At 47.0% G+C, this 17,445-nt stretch overlaps 2 protein-coding genes across 3 annotated transcripts; one reads left to right on the top strand and one right to left on the bottom strand.

The window, feature by feature from the left end:
* Positions 1 to 1,234: 1,234 nt before the first annotated feature.
* LOC123105246 (uncharacterized) lies at positions 1,235 to 12,869 on the bottom strand. Of its 2 annotated transcripts, XM_044527269.1 has the most exons (13): positions 12,637 to 12,869; positions 11,852 to 12,557; positions 10,964 to 11,764; positions 10,658 to 10,810; positions 10,324 to 10,584; positions 9,999 to 10,206; positions 9,738 to 9,919; positions 9,292 to 9,634; positions 8,976 to 9,171; positions 8,784 to 8,882; positions 8,409 to 8,662; positions 8,206 to 8,281; positions 7,890 to 8,130 (listed from the first exon to the last, which is right to left on the bottom strand). In XM_044527269.1, the coding sequence occupies exons 3-8, from the start codon at positions 11,189 to 11,191 to the stop codon at positions 9,512 to 9,514; spliced, it is 1,155 nt and encodes a 384-aa protein (XP_044383204.1). In that variant the 5' UTR covers positions 11,192 to 11,764; positions 11,852 to 12,557; positions 12,637 to 12,869; the 3' UTR covers positions 7,890 to 8,130; positions 8,206 to 8,281; positions 8,409 to 8,662; positions 8,784 to 8,882; positions 8,976 to 9,171; positions 9,292 to 9,511. The 2 variants fall into 2 exon arrangements, with proteins under 2 accessions (XP_044383205.1, XP_044383204.1); XM_044527270.1 differs by lacking the exons at positions 7,890 to 8,130; positions 8,206 to 8,281 and adding an exon at positions 1,235 to 1,494.
* Positions 3,074 to 6,928, top strand: LOC123105245 (uncharacterized). Its single transcript, XM_044527268.1, has 12 exons — positions 3,074 to 3,722; positions 3,830 to 3,982; positions 4,065 to 4,208; positions 4,311 to 4,545; positions 4,623 to 4,682; positions 4,777 to 4,860; positions 5,547 to 5,730; positions 5,824 to 5,992; positions 6,083 to 6,172; positions 6,279 to 6,526; positions 6,611 to 6,686; positions 6,768 to 6,928. The coding sequence occupies exons 1-12, from the start codon at positions 3,153 to 3,155 to the stop codon at positions 6,858 to 6,860; spliced, it is 2,106 nt and encodes a 701-aa protein (XP_044383203.1). The 5' UTR covers positions 3,074 to 3,152; the 3' UTR covers positions 6,861 to 6,928.
* Positions 12,870 to 17,445: the final 4,576 nt, after the last annotated feature.

Raw genomic sequence — 17,445 nt, forward strand, 5'->3', positions numbered from 1 at the left:
GTTCATTTGCAAAGTGATGTATTTGTTCAACTGTCAGAGGCGACACTTTTTCTTGCTGTGCGGGTGGTGGATTTTCGAAAACCAAGTGGGGTCACCATCTCGCTGTGTGGCCGTCTCTTTTTGTATATTTCGAAGCTTATTTGTCATAGAGGAAATGCCTGCGTGTGAACAAATGGTGATGGCAGCTGTACGCGTGTGCTGGGGCTGTTTCAGAATTGATGTCTCAGTGCCTGTGCAGAGACCGTGCACCGTGCCGTGGGTTTTGGATTGGATTGGCGTTTTTGAATGTTTGAATTGTTGGGGGGAAAGTTCGTCCGTGGGCTATTTAAAACAATTGCTTGCTGGTGCTGGTAGGCAACACTGGTCGACGCCTTCCTCTCGTTTATTTTCCTTCCCCGGTCCTTTAGCCAGCGTAGTTTTCCCAGCCCTGCATTGCGCCCCTTGCAGCTTTCTCCTCTTTAGTTCGTTTCGGCTGCCTGCTTCGCCCGCATGTCCGGGTCCAGAGGAGGGCGTCGGTCCTGAAAGCCCGTGGACTAGCGAGGCGCCAACGCAGGGCACTCCCTGCTCAGTGTAGCGCGTCGACCGTGAAGGTGATTTATTTTAGTCACTGCTTCCCAAGAAAAAGCCTGGTGCAAAACATTTTTGCGTGTTCTTCTGTGGCGGATTTCCTCTAACATATTTTCATCGGCATAAAAACTCTCCGGATTTGTTTGGTTTTCTGCCTTCATGCTAACGAGTGATATTTCCATTTTTGCACCGGCATAGGTCGCGGCAACCATCATTGTGTGTGACCAGGTCGGAGACCACGACCCCCTCGTCAACGTTGGCGGCGGAGTGCGTGCGCCGTGCTCGGACGCAGGGGATGCCTCGTCCGGCGTGTACACCGGCATCACTGGCGTTGAAAACGACCGCGACGTCAATGAAGCGTGCAGTGGTGGCTTAAATGCAGTTGCTTAGTTAATTAACGTATTAGGAAGCAAGTTTGCTTATTTGTGTGTGCGTTGTGGGATGCCGAACCGTTATCTTGATTTATCCGCAAATGTCCTGTGCTTGTGTTCTAGAATAAGTACCTTAAATAAAATAAAAAAAAATTAAGCTGCTTATCGAAAAAGTGTTTGAACCCACCTTATATGCAAAAGAAACCAACCGAGACCGCAAAAAAGATGGGTGCTGGGGCAGAAGCAGCTAAGTCTCGACCCAGTATAAAAGAAATGGAAAAAAGAAAAAACCCTGACAAACAATTAAGTGCAAGAAAAATGCATTTCGGGGAACAAAGAAGAATCCACTTGACGGTTGCATCCACATGAGATCGCCTACCAAGAGCTCTGCGTCACCGGACAAGCACCGGTATCAACAAACCCACTTGGGAAGAAAAAAATGCTGCGACGATGACGAAGCTGTTGCCAAGGGTTTCCGCCATTACGCGATGAAATATCCGCATGCAAACCCGGTCACGGAGATCTGACATGTTGTGTGGCACCGAAAAAATGTCCCCTGCAATAGTGAACACGAGGGTTAGCACATTCTGATGAGGGGGGGGGGGGGGGTGTGGTGGCATCCCAGTAGTCGATAGCGGGTATCTGCCGGGATGAAACAGTAGAAACATAAATGTCTAGGCCGGGATCCCCGCAAGCCGGGCCCGTGCCGCCTGCTTGACAGATCCAACAGTACATACCCAGCCCCGTCCCCGCGCCACCTCCCTCCCACGCGAAGCCTATAAGGTAACCACGCCGGCCAGTAGGCCGCGTGCCGCCAGGGCGTGCGCACGCGATGAAACTACCAGTGCCACCCAATCACGCTGGAGGGAGAACCAAACCTCGCCGGTGCCGGTCGATCGGTGAGCGAGGAGGAGGGGCGGCACGCGTCGGCAGATCTGGGAGCCCTACCGGGCGGGTGGCGGCGCGGGGGGTAGGGTTTCGCGTGACGGCGCGCGGGGGGGGGGGGGGGGGGGGGGGGGGGTGGTTTATCGCCTACTAGGCCGTTTTCGTCCGAAGATTTTCCTACCTGGTGCGAATTCCTTTGAGGCTGCTTGTGGATGGAAACAAGCTAATCACCCCGCACGTGTGTGTGCGCGCGCGTGGACCGAAAACTAACTCGCACGGGTGTTGCGGTCCACACCGATGCGGGCGTGCCATGATGGCCGATTTCCAGCATCTCTCCTGCTCCCTGCCACAGCTATAAGCTGCTACGCCGCATGCTACGCGCCCCCTATGGGTGATTGGACTAGCCGGGCCCCTGTACGTCCTTGGGTGCAGATGCGCCTCCACAAGCGTAGATGTGTGGGATCATTTGTTCCACCCTGCTCCCGTTTGGACGTACCGCTTCGTAACGATTGTTTGCGCCTGCTCAAACCAACGGCGGCTTGCTACTGGTGCGTGGCTGTGGCATTTGGGCAACCAGCACTCGTGCCCTCGTGTATTGCTTTGTGAATGCATTTTAACCTTTTAAAGAAACGTAGGGGAGAGAATGGATTAATGATGCATTGGTGTGGTTGGGAAGAGGCAGTAATGCCAGGTTGCTTGCATGCATATCGAACCGTGCCGGAGACACTCCATCTCTCTTTGTCTTCTTCCATCGCCACCTTGCTAGCTCGTCTCCTGCAAAGGCAGAGGAGCGATTAAAACTCTGCCCTGTGCGCTGCAAGCCCGTCCACAATATCTTTTCTTCGTGTCCGCAATGCCCGGATCCCACCTAGCCCAGCCTGCTCCTGGTGCTTAGTTCATCCATAGGCCGAGCTGCATTCCGTCAAGATCCAAGTGGCTAGCCATCAGCGCAAGGTATCATCTTCATCTCGCTTTTCATCTCGTCTCTGTTCTGTGTTTGTGCTGGATTGGTTGCTGGCTTTTTCCCTCCATTCTGACCAACTTTTTCCCGCTTGTTTCGGCTTGCAGGTCTTCCTAGTTGCCATGTCGCGCCTTGGGACGCGCTCGAACGGCGCGGCGACCGGCAGTAGCTCCACGGTTGTGCCAAGCGCGAACACTGCATCGCTCGTGCCGCCGGCGGACGGGGATGACGATGCAAGCAACGAATCCGACGCGAACTGCGGCAGAATCCGGGTTAGGAGCTACTTATCGCCTAGGATAGTCAATGAAGTGGTTGCTGGCCTCACGGAAGCACAAAAAAAGTTGTTCGTTGAAAAGGACTTTGGCGCCATGCTTTCACTCCCAGAGATTGTGAACGTGGACCGCCAGTATAGTTTCTGGAATGCGACTAGGATAGATCCGGTGAGGAAAATAGTCCGAATGGGCGATGGCAGTTCTCGTCCGGTGACGGCTAGCGCTGTTAGGGACGTAGTCGGGCTGGGTATGGGTGACAGGGAGATCCCATTCCCGCATGAACCGAGCTGCGTCGATCGGGATATCTTCAAAGATGTGTGCGTCGGGTTGGGGCTTGCTGAAACGGTGGATAGGATTAGCTTGCAGATGCTACAGTCTATTCTTGCTTCCCCCGGTGATCTGAGTATCGACTTTGAGTCCAACAGGCAGTGTGCTGCATTTGCTCTTCTTTGCACTACTTGTTTGTTCAACCCCAGAGTGAATCAGAGGGAGGACCCGATCAGCCCGGAAGTTTTCATTGTTGTGCGTGATCCATCCAAGATGTCTGAATTTGATTGGTGTGGATATATTAAAAATGTTATCATGGCTGGGGTTAGTAAAATGCACGCAGATCTGAAGGCCGGTGCAGTGGCAATGCAGCTACAAGGGTTCGTGATGATTCCCCAGGTACGCCCATCCCACATATTGGCTGCCCTGTGCATTTTGCCTATTTTTTGTTTTGCCATGAAATGCTATGAGTGTGATGTATTGTTTTTTGTCCTAAACTGTCCTAGATAATCACATTTGACGCGATGGTGGCTGGGCGTGGGTTGCAACCAGGGCATCCCCGCATAGCGTTGTACACCGCCTCAGACTTCCAACTACTAGCTGGTGTGGACGCTGATCGTCGGGTTATAGGGGGGCACAGGTTATACGGCAAGGCGAGGGTAAGTAGAAAAATTACGAACCTGAATATATGCTTGCTACTGTTATACATGCTCTTGGTCTGATGTTTCATTCCCTTGCCAGTTGAGGCCTGTCAGTGAGGATGTCGTTGCTGAGGACTTGGCGAGCCAGGGTTTTGCTCCTTCTCTGAACAATGGCGCTGCTGCCGTTGCTGCCCCAACTGAAAATGTCATTCCGTTGTTGGATGTGGCCAGGTGGCAGACTGAGGTATAAATCTATGGCACAATCGTATATATTTAGCTGTGGACGTGCCTTCGCGCTACCTATTATGAAGAACCAAAATAAAAAGGGGGTGTGCTTCTCTTGCAGGTGGTAGATTATTTGAGTGATGTGATGAATGCACACATCTCCTCTGTTAGTGAGGAGAACATGAACTTGAGAAACCATGTTGAGTCTTGCATGACCAGTTTGCTTGCAATGATTGACGGGCGCAACGCCAGCAATGTCAATTCGTGTAGTGAGATGTTGGGGGGTGCGGTTTCAAGAGTAGGCGACTGCAGGCTGCGGGTGGTGGGTGGTGAGGTTCGCTTCGTTGATAGTCATGGTGAGATTTGCTCCATTGTTGTTCGTGTTGATATATTTCCTTCAAAATGTTCAGTGGCAATAACTCTTTACTTTCAGAACATAATACGAGTGCTCTGGCTGATGCCACCGGGAAAAGCAATATACAGGAGGCAACAGGTGTGTGTGTGGTGTCTTCTGCTTCATATCGTTCCGTGGGGGTTTGTTCTGATGGCTTCTGGCAAAACAGACCTAAAAATGTTCCTTCTTATAGGTCCATCCACTTATAGGCTCGTGAACCCGACTATTAGGAAGCGCCTTGGAACGGATCTGATGACAAACTTGGGTGCTGCCACCGGTGAGCCTCTTAGTTAACTGATATGTACTCGGTAGATCATGTTATTAGATAATGCTTGCCTCTGGGGTGATCAAAACATGCATTTCCGGTGTGTGTGTGTGTGTGTGTGTGTGTGTGTGTGTGTAGGTGTTGTGCATATCGGTGGTGGCATGCTTGGCAATGCTGGGGGGGCGATGTGATCCCTGATGCACGGACTCTATTCGGACCATTCCCAAGCCCAAATAGCCTTGACTTGAACCGTAGGGCGTCGTTGAGGGAATTTGGTTCGACCAATTCCGGAATTGGTAAGCTCCCAACTGGACAAAACTTTTCCGAGTTCGTGCGCACGAGCTGCATACAATTCCAGGTCATTACTAACTACTTGCGCGGGCGGGGGTGTCACTGTTTATTGTGTAGGTGTGGCTAGGCGTCTTGACTTGAATTTGACGAATGATGTTAGTGAGTTCATAAATGGGACGCCCATTGTTCGTCCGATGAACCCTATGCCTGTCGACACGAATTTAACAATGGGTCCTTCCCCTGTTAGGGGCCCTAGTGTGGATTTGCGTCCTCGTGGTATGTGCTCTCCCTCGCCCACTATGTCTATTCCTCTAGTTTGTCAAGTTGGGTTATCTGTTTTCGGCCCCACATGAATGTCATGGTGTTTTGTGTTCCTCTGTTATTAATCTGTTTATATTTGTATTCAGCCCTCTCACAGAGCAGTTTGCTTGGGTGGTTTCCTGTGGCTCCACCAAGTAAACGCTCAAGGATGACGACTGACTACTCGATTGCAAACCCGATGGGGGTAGCTGTTTCTGAGCTGGAGGGGAAGAGAAGAGATGATCGTTTCTATGCGAAGGCCATGGATTCATCGGTTAATGATTTGTCTAGGTATGTGAACAAATGATGCCCATCATCCCGGTGTATTTTGTTGATCGGTTAGCCAAGAGCATGAACGATGATATAGAGAGGTGCCGTGTGCAGGGTCTGGTTCAAGCATCGGCGCCCATATCACATTGAGATGACTGGTGAGCAGGTGGTGGAAGAGTTTCGCATCGAAAATGATCTTGCAAGTAAAGGTCTTGACTCAATTCTTCGTTTGGGGATCTGCCCGCCCGCGTCAGGGAGGCTGATCATTGGTCCTGATTGGGAGGTAACTTTGTGTCTACTTCTGTTAACCTGATTTCATTGCTTCGTCTAGTGGCGTCTGTCTTGATTGACTGTAAATGAATTGTGTTCGCAGTTTAAAGTTGCATACACTGCTGGGTACTGGAGGAGGGCAGATGTCCGTGCGATGTTTAATGAACTACCGCCGGGGCTTAAGTGCGAAGTGGTTAGTGCTCCGGTTTTCAACTTCCACTAAATGGGTGTGCTGAAACAAAATATACCATTCACATCTATCTTGTTGTCTGTGTGTGGCTAACTGAATCACGTTGCAGGCCCTGGTGGTGGTGTACCTTGGTCAAGGATGGAGTCTATATGCCTTTGACGTTCTCCGCAGGGTTCTTCATGTGATTGATCCGAACATTTGCAAGCCTGGTGAGAGCAAGATCAAAGCAAAACACTTGCGGAATGCGGGGGAGCTGCTAGATGGGTTCATCAAGTGTGGTGACATGTTCTGGGGCGAGGGGAAAGTGCCGAACAATGGATGGTCTTACTGTTTCCACGCTACATGTACCTATGAGAGGTCAGTTTTGCTTGCCTCTCGTCTTTTGGGTCCTATATTCCTTCTAATATGCTAAGCACTATCTTTTTATTGCCGGGGGGACAGTACGGACACGGCGATGCAGGTGGTGCACCACATCATCAACTTTGTCCCTGGACAGCATCCAATGAACTTGACTGCGGTTCGTGCCTGCAAATTATCCTAGGCTTCGCCATAAAATGTTTGGGTTTCGAGTTTCGTTGACTTGATTGTTGTGTCGCAGGGTGCATCGGTTGCTCTCAAGAAGAAGCTCCTTCAGTCTGTCCTCACGATGGCGGGTAATGATGGCAGCCTCCCACGCCGTGTCGAAGCATGATTGACATTCCGGAAGGGCTGGTTTACCACATAGTTTAAAACTCTGTGCCCTGCGTATGTTGCAACCGCAGGGGCTTTATCGTGAGTGGATCGTCGTATGTTCCCGTGTATGCGATATTATAGCTTCTATAAGCTTGTAGTCTGTAAGAGATAATATATTGTAATATTACCAGTATTCCCAAGTACGTACCGCAGCTGGGCTGCCGTTTAAAGTATTTCCGAACCTATGATGTGGTAATGTTTTCATCTTTGAAACTGATGAGAAATCAACCAAAAATAACTTGGGTGCTGCTTCTTTGCTATTCTGTAGTGTGATTGATTTGTTTTGACCATGTGAGATGGTTAGTTTGTTTACCAAGTTGGTGGATTTGAGACATATCCTAATGCGTCTGCTGGCCTAAATTGTTGAAAAGGTCCATAAGTTAATGTGCTTGCATATAAGTCTGAGTGCTTTTCCCGTCTTCGCTGTCAGCAGTAGGGATTAGAAACAGAACTCAAAAACAGGTGTGGGGGGGACCATGCTATGTTCATGCAAAAATAATTTTGGTTGTTTGTTCCTTCTGATAGGTAAGATTGGGTCAGATGGGTTGGATCCTGTCTGTGTGGTGGCAAGGCCACTTTTTGCCGGATGATGAACAGTGGCTTATTCCGAGTGGTGGCAAGGCCACTTTTGCCGGATGAGGAACAGTGGCTGATTCCGCACAGGCGCTGGTGCTTGTGGGTGATTATGGGGCTTCAAGAGGAGATGCATGAATGTTGGGTTTGGAAAAGGGGACATTTTGGGCCATCGTCTGTCTGGACTGTTCAGCATCATATTATATAGGTTAAACGATTCAGTGGTAATTCAAATAGTTCAGAAGTTACTCTGGGGCCATCTGCTGGGGGGGGGGGGGGGGGGGGGGGGTAGTTTACTAATCCAAGCTGTCGGATTGCATTGTGGACGATGTAAACTCATCAGGTACCGGCTGGTCATTGTTTTGACATTGAAGATTCAGCTGGGGGGGGGGGGGGGGGGGGGGTGCGCTGTTCATTACATAATGTGGTTAAAATTAGATAAGTAATTCGCGACAATGGTGCTGCTTTGTTTCCCAGAACCCTCCTAGATACATTGTAAATAACACTTTGAACTGCGACTAAACCCCTGAGTCTTTCATCAACTCGTTCAGCGCGTTGGCGACAACGTCTAGTCCTTCCAGCTGCAGGGGGGCGGTGTTGCCTTCCATGTGGATCAGCTCGATGAGGAGTGAGTCCCTTTCGTTGGCAATAGCTGTCTGTGTATATGGCCAGTAGAAAAATTAGATTTGTCTCGCTGGATGAAGGTGTCTAATTAGTATGTTTTTACTGACCCTTGTAAGAGGTTTTGCCAGTGAATTCCCATTGAAGTGTCTTAGTAAGTGGGCGACACACAGGACACTCTCGGCCCTGCGAACAAATCGCATTGTCGAAAAGGAAAGGTTTTGGCTATCAGGGCAGAATACCAGTACACCATATTGACAAGAAAACTGATGAAAGCAAGTGCATGAAGTATTTTTGGATTCGGTACGTGTACCTTGTGAATGTTGTAGTGGATAGTAGAGGTGTCTTCTTCGTCCATGAAAGTCTGCTGCAGTGCCACTCGGTGAAGAATTCTTCGATGCAATTGAAAAGGGCGTCATGTATCTTCTCGGCCGCGTACATAAGGCAAGTTTTGCGTGACGTGTCCTCCGTCTGGTATAACATTGGGTCCATGATGGTTATAACATGGGCCATCACGTCCCAATTGAAGCAGCACCACCCGTGTTGCATGACGGCTGGGATCGTAACCTATTTCAGTTGGTTAGAAAATTAGAAGATTGTCTATTTCCAGGCAGCAGTTTTCCTTGTATATTTGACAAATGTAAGCAACACAACTATTGAAAATGAAAAGTCAGTCCTCGGACATTACCATCCGACAGTTTGCGATGTTGCACCTCACTTCAGCTCCAGTGAATTATTTTTGTATTGACATGATTCTTGTGGTGTTCTCCCCTGCAATGGCATGACACTGGCGCGTCGCCCCGTAAAAAAGAATGAGTTTATTGTATGTCCACGAAGCTAGGCAAAATGTATGCCATGTACTATAAAATGATTCTGGTACCGCAAAATCGGGCTCGATAAGCAACCGGTATTGCTCGTCGGGGCTGCCACGGTGCGCATGTGACTCCATCTGGCCAATTCGACGAAAGATCAGGGACCCCAACTCGTGGTCAAGTTCGGAACCGTCGCATATTTGTGACTTGATGGCATTGCCGCTGACTGCAATGATCCGTGGGTCGGGGCGTGAGACCCAATCCCTGAAAAAAAAGTGGCAGTGGGGAAAGTTATTAGCTTTATCAACTGGAGGGGCAAGGCTCGTCGTGCATTCCGCCCTTGCTTATATTTGGTGGGGTAACTAGATGGTGCTTGTGGTTTACCTTGCTAGATCATAGGGTGTTCTTGACCGCATCCATTCTCTGATGGCTTTCAAGACCCCTGCGCCGTGTCTGCGAACCATCCTGTTACTGGACCATGGGTCTTTTGTGAACCGGGTGTGAGCAACTTTGATCTTTGTTACAGCCGCGACATTAACTTGACCAAAGACAATGTGCCCCTCGGTGTCTCCGATCTCATCGTTCAGCATCATGAGCTGCCCTACTAGTTGGTCTGAGTACGTCTTTGTCGCCAAGGTAGGTGAAATTGCAGTTGCCTTACCATCGTTCTTGATAGGCGTACTGGCTTCGTTGTGGCCATCGATGTCCAGTTCAAATGGTGGTGCGTCTGTGAGTGTTGTTTATTTAATTTCAGCAGTGTGCTTGCATTTGTTTAACCTGTGAGTGTGCAAATAACAGAAAATGGCATTCAGAAAATAGATACCAATTACCTGGCGCGCTGTCTGTCGTTCGCCGTTTTTCCCCCTGGTGGGTGTTGTAGACAATTGGTCGGCGGTGGGCAAGACCACTGGTTTGGCATATTTAACGGGAGTTGGGGATGGAGATGACAACTCCAGTCTTCTTCCCACTATGTGCTTGGCAAGTCTGCTCGGTGCTTCTACATTGTGTTGGCCTGCGTAAAAAAATTTGTAACTTCTAACAAGTATGCACAAAATGGTTTGCTCTGTTTTTCAAGACAAGGTCCATAGTACCTGAGCCGTCGACACCTTTCGTTGTTCCGGCAGCGCGATAAGAAGCATTGGGTGCGGGTGTTCCCGTGTTGGGTCTGTTGGAATAAACTTGGAGCAGTTTTTTTGTGAATCGAATGTTCTCACGTGCAATGTTCCTTTTCATTTCGTTTGCGATATGCACACATTTGGCATTGTGCTGTTTCAGTGCCCATCCTAATGGAGAAGCGGCCTGCAATGTAGATAGACTCTAGGTTATTATGGGAGATTAATTCGCAACCCGATATCAGTCTCCCAACAGACCAAAAAATTGATTTGATGTGTGGTTGGACTGTGTTTTTTGTCTCACCAACTCTGGGTTTTGCATCTGGATCCACCGAGCGTAGTCGCCGGGGCTGAATTCGACGTTGCTTCCATGTGTGTGTGCAAGGTTACTTATGGCTGTGTCAGTGTTGATGTAGTCTCCCTGTCGAATGTTGTCTGCGTTGTGTATGACAAGTGCGTACTTGTTTGCCGATCCTTCAGCCTTGTGGTCCATTGATTTCTTCTTGGCATGCTTCTCGTTTATGTAGTTGTGCCATGTGTAGCACATGGCATTCCAACGTCTTGCCTGCATTGGCAAAACTGAATGTTTAGTTCGTGCCGTGAACCTGTCGTTGTAGTTAAACATACAGCGCTGTTACCTCAGGGGCTATGAAGATGGTTTTGCCTAGCTTCCTTGCTGAGCACACGAGGATCATCCGTTTCAGTGTCTCCCCGTCGAATAAATGTATTCGTGGAATTGTTGTTTGCTTTAAGTTCATGATGCCAAGTTCAACATTGTCTAGTACGAACACCTGTCGACAGTGAAAATCCATATGGAAAATGTTAGTGAATAGCTTCGAAAAAGACCAACAAAAACACAAGTTTAACTCCGTTTCCAGCATTGTCTAGTTCTGCATTTTAATTGCTATATCAAAATTACACAAAGTGTTTTTCGAGGGCTGTACCTGCAGGAAGAGGTGACACCCATAGAGGTGGTTGGGTGTTATGTTTGCATCAATTTCTAACTTTAGTTTGCGGACTGCTTCAAGTAAAAAATTGACTGAATATTTGCACCAATTGAAGAGGGCGATGTTTTCTGCATCCTTGATGGCGCCCCAGTAGTCGATGGTTGAGTGATCATGCCTGGTGCACGGCGCGAACAGATTTCCCATCACAAAGACAACAAACGCCATCTTGAAGGAATCCTTCTCCAATCGGCTGGACAGTTCATTTATTTCCTTGCCGATGAACACTTCAAGCGAGCTTAAGCTGCGATCAGATTTATCAGTCCCCCTATAGAGTTCCTAATGACCTCGATTGCTTCAGGTGTGGTGTCTGCATCTTTTCCATGGATGTCTCGCTGCCCGCATGGGATGCCAAACACTTTGTGAAAATCCTCTGGATAGAATGGAATTGGAGTTCCGCCATCTCACAGGATGATGCAGTGCTCTTCCACATCCACCTTTGTCATGAGGAACTTGCTAAACTTCAGATTGATTTTCTGGATCATGGGAATACGCAGTACACCCTCAAATCCAATCTCCTCAACTAGGAATCTTTTGTAATCTGACAGTCCGGCTACCACCTCTATTACTTTCTGAATAGCTATCCTAGGTGTGTGTTTAGTTGAACTGCTTGTTGATCCCGACGGAGCTGCTGCTTCTCCTTCTCCTACCAGCTGCTCTCCATCTCTTTCCATGGTGGGCGGGGTCTGTATCTCCCGCCTGAGATGTTGTTCTTCTTCTTCCATCTAGCTGTGGGAAAACCTGCAGGGGGGCGGGGGGCAGGGGGGATGTTTCAGCAAAAATTTGATTGAGACGCCGCCGGCATGAGAGCTGTGGTTCAGATCTCACCTCGCTGCGCGGCGAATACCAGCCTGCTCCGTCGTCTGAAGGCACCGACGAGATCCTCGATTGCTCTGTTCTAGTGATGGAGACTGCCGTCGATCTGCAGTGTATGTGCGCATGCGAGGGGTGGCCCAGCGTGTGGGTACAGAGTTTTGATTATTTACGGCAGGGCGTGGGTGGGGGTGGATTGAGTTTGACCGCTCAAGCAGCTGACCCCACGTACGACCTGTTGGGTCTGTTTTTTGACCGTGCGGTCGTTGCAATTTATGTCTCGTCTAGGGTGGGAGCGCGGTACACGTCCCCCCGTGTTTACTTTACCTGCTTGATGAATTCTAATTAACGAACAAGATTACACATGGGCGGACTGCCCCGCGCTCTGGAAAACATAAGTGCTACAGGTAATAATTTAAACTGTAGCGGCAGGATTTCTAAATCCCTTCATCAGGCAAAGATTTCGACACACGTGAGGGGGGGGGCACCACAGTGGTATTTACTGCCAGCCGGCCGCCTTCGAAAGCATGACGAAAAGCATTAGCATGCATATCATCATCGTGTTCCTAGCTGCGATGCGTATGTCGTCCATGGCGCGGCCCATCCCGAACATGATGTTGCTTCCGCCTCCGGCAGCCTCTATGAGGAGTTTGATGCCAACCCCGATGATGTAGAACGCGTACTGGTCCTCCCACAGCCAAAAATCGCAAGGGCCTCCGTCCTGCCATGGTTCAGAACTGACGGCTAAACAAAACGAAGAACTGCAAACTCCTGATGGATGTGTGGGCCGTGGTACTTACTGCCTGGTTCGGGCACTTGTAGAAACGGATGCCCGGGTTACGGTCCGTCCCGGACACAAACCACCTGGTCCTCGTCCCCGTGCACGCTGGGCACATGATCAATGGCAGCGGTGGTGGAACTGCCCGGGTGCGTCTCGCCGCCGAGGAACTCTGGGACATCTTGGCACAGCGGCGGGAGGGGGGAGGCAACGATAGATGTTTGTGCGTGTTTGAATGGTGCCGTCGCATGTGATGATTGCTGCCAAAAGCTTGCATGGGCTATAAATACATCCAACCAGCAACGAAGTTTACGTTATACAGTGTCGCTTGCAACGTTAGTATTTCGTCCTCTCGCCTGCGGCGTACAGCGACACGCGCAGTTGCCTGTCAGACTCTTCTGACAGCTTGTGCATCCTAATACATGAATACGGTGCAGCACGTTCTCCAGCTTTCCTATATACTCGAAGTAGTGAGCTAGTCTGCCACGAATCGCGACGCGGTCCGCGCCGTCAATGCAGTGCGTCCATCTGCCGCTGCGTGCAGCGATGCATTTCTCTATATAGATTGGTCTTTTATTCTAGAGCTAGCTACTGCACACTGCCGCATTAGTTAATGCTCCTGTGTTCGTATAAATTTAGGGCATCTCCAACACTGACTTTCAAATTTGCTTTCGCTCGTGGATAGAGATCAGTCCATGGACCGATGCGGGAGCCGACCATCCACCGCTATTTGCATACATTTCAACCGTTGTTTGAACTAATCAGATGAAATTCATGCAAACACGACGGATTTCATCAAAGTTCGGATAGAAAGTAGCACAAATCATCCATATATACCATGCAAATAAGTCCAGTACAACAATAGTTCAAATTCAATGAGGTTAACTGGATGTTCAACAAGTTTTTCATGAATGAATCATGTCGCCAATGCCGGTCCTGGAGTTTCGGAGGCCCAGGGGCGAACTCAAATGAATGGGCCCAGCGAAGACATTGGAGGAAAATTTTGATTCCATGCATTGATAAAAATCGTGAAAAGCTATAATAAAATCATTGATAGCACCCTTCTGCAATCCAATGAACTCGTCTGTTCGTTTCCTCTTTCTTCTTTTTTGGAACCAGATATATGTTTCCTCGCCAACATGTTTGCAAGAAAAGGAACAAAGGGACCTAAAGGTTGTTGTTCAAATAAGTGAGAATCTATGTTCTTCGACTATCCAAATCTAATCATCAAGGAAACCAGAAGTTGAGGAGCAAGTCGGCAACACACGAACTCCACTCCAAGTCTCCAAAGCCGCTATACTGTTGTAGAAGGAAGAATATAGATTAATCACTAGCTAGATTAAGATTGAGGGCAAAGAAAAGAGAAATTTCTCTAGATACTTACCTTTCTTTCCTGCAAGCATCCGGCGGCGGCCCGATCTGCGAGACGAGCGAGAAAACGAACTGGCGTGTAGACATGAGGAATCGCAGGAGCTCCTATAGGGTGCATAAGGCGCTGGGAACGCAGCGAGCGCGCACCCCCGCTCCCCCTTCACGACCATATGGACCGGCTCATGTTAGGCCGGGACGCTGCCTGTTTTTTTTTTCTTTTCTATTTTTCTTTTTCTCAGTAATTTGGGATATCAAAAAGTTTTAAATTTCAGAAAAAGTTACTAATTTTAAATAAAACAATCATGATTTCAAAAAATGTTTAAAAATTTGTAAGAAAATGTTCATAAATTTGAAAATGTTCATGATTTCGAATAATGTTCATGAATTCTAAAAAATGTGCACAAATATGTAAAAAAATGTTCATAATTTCAAAAACTGATTCTTGAATTAAAGAAATGTTCATGATTCATAAAAATGTTCATGATTTCAAAAAATGTTCTTGAATTCAAAAACATATTCATGATTTAAGATAATGTTCAACATTTCGAAAAATTGTTTAGGATTCCGAAATAATGTTTGTTTGTTTCAAAAAATGTTCACAATTCGGAAAAAAATATTCATGAATGCTCACAATTTCAGAAAAATGTTCATGATTTAGGCAAAAATGTTCACGATTTTTAAAAATTATTTGTAAGTTTTAAAAAATTTCATGATTTAAAAAATGTTCATGGTTTCAAATTTTGAAATTTGATGAACATTTTTTCAATCCGATGAACAAAAAAGGAATTTTAAGAATATTTTTTGAATCGTTGAGAATTTTTACACATTGATGAACATTTTTTGAATTTTATACAAAAAATGTTCACGAATTTGGAAAGAAAAGAAATAAATTTTAAATTGGATGAACAAATTTTGAAATCGATGAACAAATTTTGAAATCCAAGAAAAAATTTCGAATTTGATGAACATTTTTTGAATTCGATGAACAATAGTTTAAATCAATGAACAAAATTCGAATTTGATAAACATTCTTCGAATTTGATGAACAAATTTTGAATTCTGATGAACATTTTTTCACCCCAATGAAGAAAAAAGGAATTTTATGAACATTTTATGAATCATTGAGCGTTTTTACACATTGACGAACATATTTTTGTATTGCTACAAAAAAATGTTCGCGGATTTGGAAAGAAAAAGAAAAACGAAAATGAAAAAAGAAAAGAAAAGAAAAAAGAAAAAGAAAAGAACTCAAGAAAAACGAAAAAGAAAGATAAACGGTATATGGGCTGGCCCATACGAACGCCCAGCGCACCAGGGGGTGGGCCCCAGGTCGCTCGGCGGCGCCCTACGAAATCAATAAATTAGATACTCGTTGCAAAGATCACTCCAATTCCCCTGGTTGCGACAAGTGGCGCACGTGTAGCACGCCACTTATCGCAACCTGAGAGTTTTCCTTTTTTTTCGTAGATTCGTTTATTCAAAACGTTTTATCTCTCAATCCGTGCGTCCAAATCTTGAACGGCTTTCACCGTTGGATTCCTCACGTCGAGATCTTCAAAACTGTATCCCACGTTGATAGGTTTTGATGAACTTTTTTTCACGAAAAAACCGGACGAAAAAAATGAACCGAGAGCACGGATTTTTTCTCTTTCCGAAAGAGGCACGCCCGTGCCTCTCACGAAATCATAACCGTGCCTCTCGCGGAAGCAAAACCGTGACTCTCACGAAAGGAAAAAAAGAGAACGCATTTTTTTTGTTTCTGAGGAGGCACGGCCGTGACTCTCGTGAAAGCACAACCGTGACTCTTACGGAAGCAAAACCATGACTCTCGCGAAAGGAAAAAAGAAACAGAAAACGCGTTTTTTTTCTTTCCGAGAGGCATGACCGTAACTCTCGCGAAAGCACAACCATGCTTCTTGCGGAAACAAACCGTGACTCTCGTGAAAGAAAAAAAATTGAAAATGCATTTTTTTCCGTTTCCGAGAGGCACGGCCGTGACTCTCGCGAAAGCACACCCATGCCTCTCGCCGAAGCAAAATCGTGACTCTCGCGAAAGAGAAAAAAACAGAAAGCGCATTTTTTCCGTTTTCAATAGGCACGGCCGTGACTCTTGCGAAAGCAAAACCGTGCCTCTCGCGGAAGCAAAACCGTGACTCTCATGAAAGGAAAAAACGTGTTTTTTCGCGCAAGATAATTTTTTTAAAAAATTGATTGAAAAGCTAAGGAAGACCGGTGGAAAACCAAAACGTCGAAAAAACCTCAGAAAAAAACCGTTTAAAAAGCCTTAAACGCATGCAGAAAAATAAAAACAAAAAAAATCCAGGAGGGAGCGTCCAGAGCGCGACACGTTGCAAATGGCTGAGAGCGCGCCAAGTGGCTCTGATCGTTGTGAGGCTCCCGAAGGAGCGCTCGTTAACTAGTTGCTCCCGACGCCCTATGCGCCATATAGGAACCCCGAGGAATCGCCGCATCATCCCTGTGCGTGCGTACCTTCTTCAGGCCTCTTGGCAATTGGGCTTCTTTTGGAAGTTTCATGATGGGCATCTCAGCCTACAGACTTTTTCTTTTTAATTTTCATTCACGAATTCATCAGGGCCTACATCTACACACACTGCAGCACAGGTCGGGGCCCCTGGTTTGGCTGGGCCCCGGGCCGTCCCCCCTGCTGCCCTGGCCCAGGGTCGGTCCTGTTTACACTATGATGAATATAGCATGGTATTATGCCATGTCACCAAACTAAATACCAAGGAAGATACTAAATGATTCTATACACATAAGCTTCCAACATTTGCATCATGGTGGAGCTAATTTATCATCACTGTTAGAAAGGGAAACGAGAGACAATCGAGAGAGCCTTGGCACAGATATAAAAGTGAATGGTTTGTCCCAGTGATGAAGGCATTTACACACACACACACACATATATATAGCCCCTGAAGGGATGCGACCGAAGGGATGTGAGGCAACTTCCTCGGTTAGGAAAAGAAGGGATTAATAGGATTAATTAAATCCTAACACTCCCCATAATCCATGCTTGTTAGTGTAAGTATCATCATGTTGAAAAAAGCTCCTCCAAAACCCTGTGGGAAAATTATGAGGAGATAGGTGTTTGATATGTTGCTAAAACTCCTTCAAAACCGGTGGGAAAATAAGGAGAAAATGATGCAACATATAATGGTTATTGTCTCTTTTAACTCAATACGAGAAAACTCATAGAGTTTAGGAGACAATAAATATGTCACACATACTTTCTTAAAAATCCCGGTGGGGAAAACAGAAAATATGACATGTGGTCTTGTGTTGATATTACCTCATTAAAAACCTTTATGAGAACCTATAAAGTAAACTCATGAAGGGAAAAAGAGTATAATATGATGCTTTTAACAGGAACAATTCAGGAAGATGCTCCCCCTGATTCTTGCATATTCTGAAGTCGTCATATACCAATTCCATGAACACA

Source organism: Triticum aestivum, chromosome 5A (genome assembly GCF_018294505.1).
Source record: "Triticum aestivum cultivar Chinese Spring chromosome 5A, IWGSC CS RefSeq v2.1, whole genome shotgun sequence".
Taxonomy (NCBI): Eukaryota; Viridiplantae; Streptophyta; class Magnoliopsida; order Poales; family Poaceae; genus Triticum; species Triticum aestivum.

Excerpts from the sequence above, each read along its gene's own strand:
- LOC123105245 (XM_044527268.1), top strand. The coding sequence starts at position 3,153 with ATGCTTTCACTCCCAGAGATTGTGAACGTGGACCGCCAGTATAGTTTC. Across the intron at positions 5,731-5,823 it reads TCGGTTAATGATTTGTCTAG|GGTCTGGTTCAAGCATCGGC; the intron begins GTATGTGAACAA and ends TGCCGTGTGCAG. Across the intron at positions 6,527-6,610 it reads GCTACATGTACCTATGAGAG|TACGGACACGGCGATGCAGG; the intron begins GTCAGTTTTGCT and ends CCGGGGGGACAG.
- LOC123105246 (XM_044527270.1), bottom strand. The coding sequence starts at position 11,191 with ATGGCGTTTGTTGTCTTTGTGATGGGAAATCTGTTCGCGCCGTGCACC. Across the intron at positions 10,585-10,657 it reads CCATCTTCATAGCCCCTGAG|GCAAGACGTTGGAATGCCAT; the intron begins GTAACAGCGCTG and ends TTGCCAATGCAG. Across the intron at positions 9,635-9,737 it reads AACGACAGACAGCGCGCCAG|ACGCACCACCATTTGAACTG; the intron begins GTAATTGGTATC and ends CAACACTCACAG.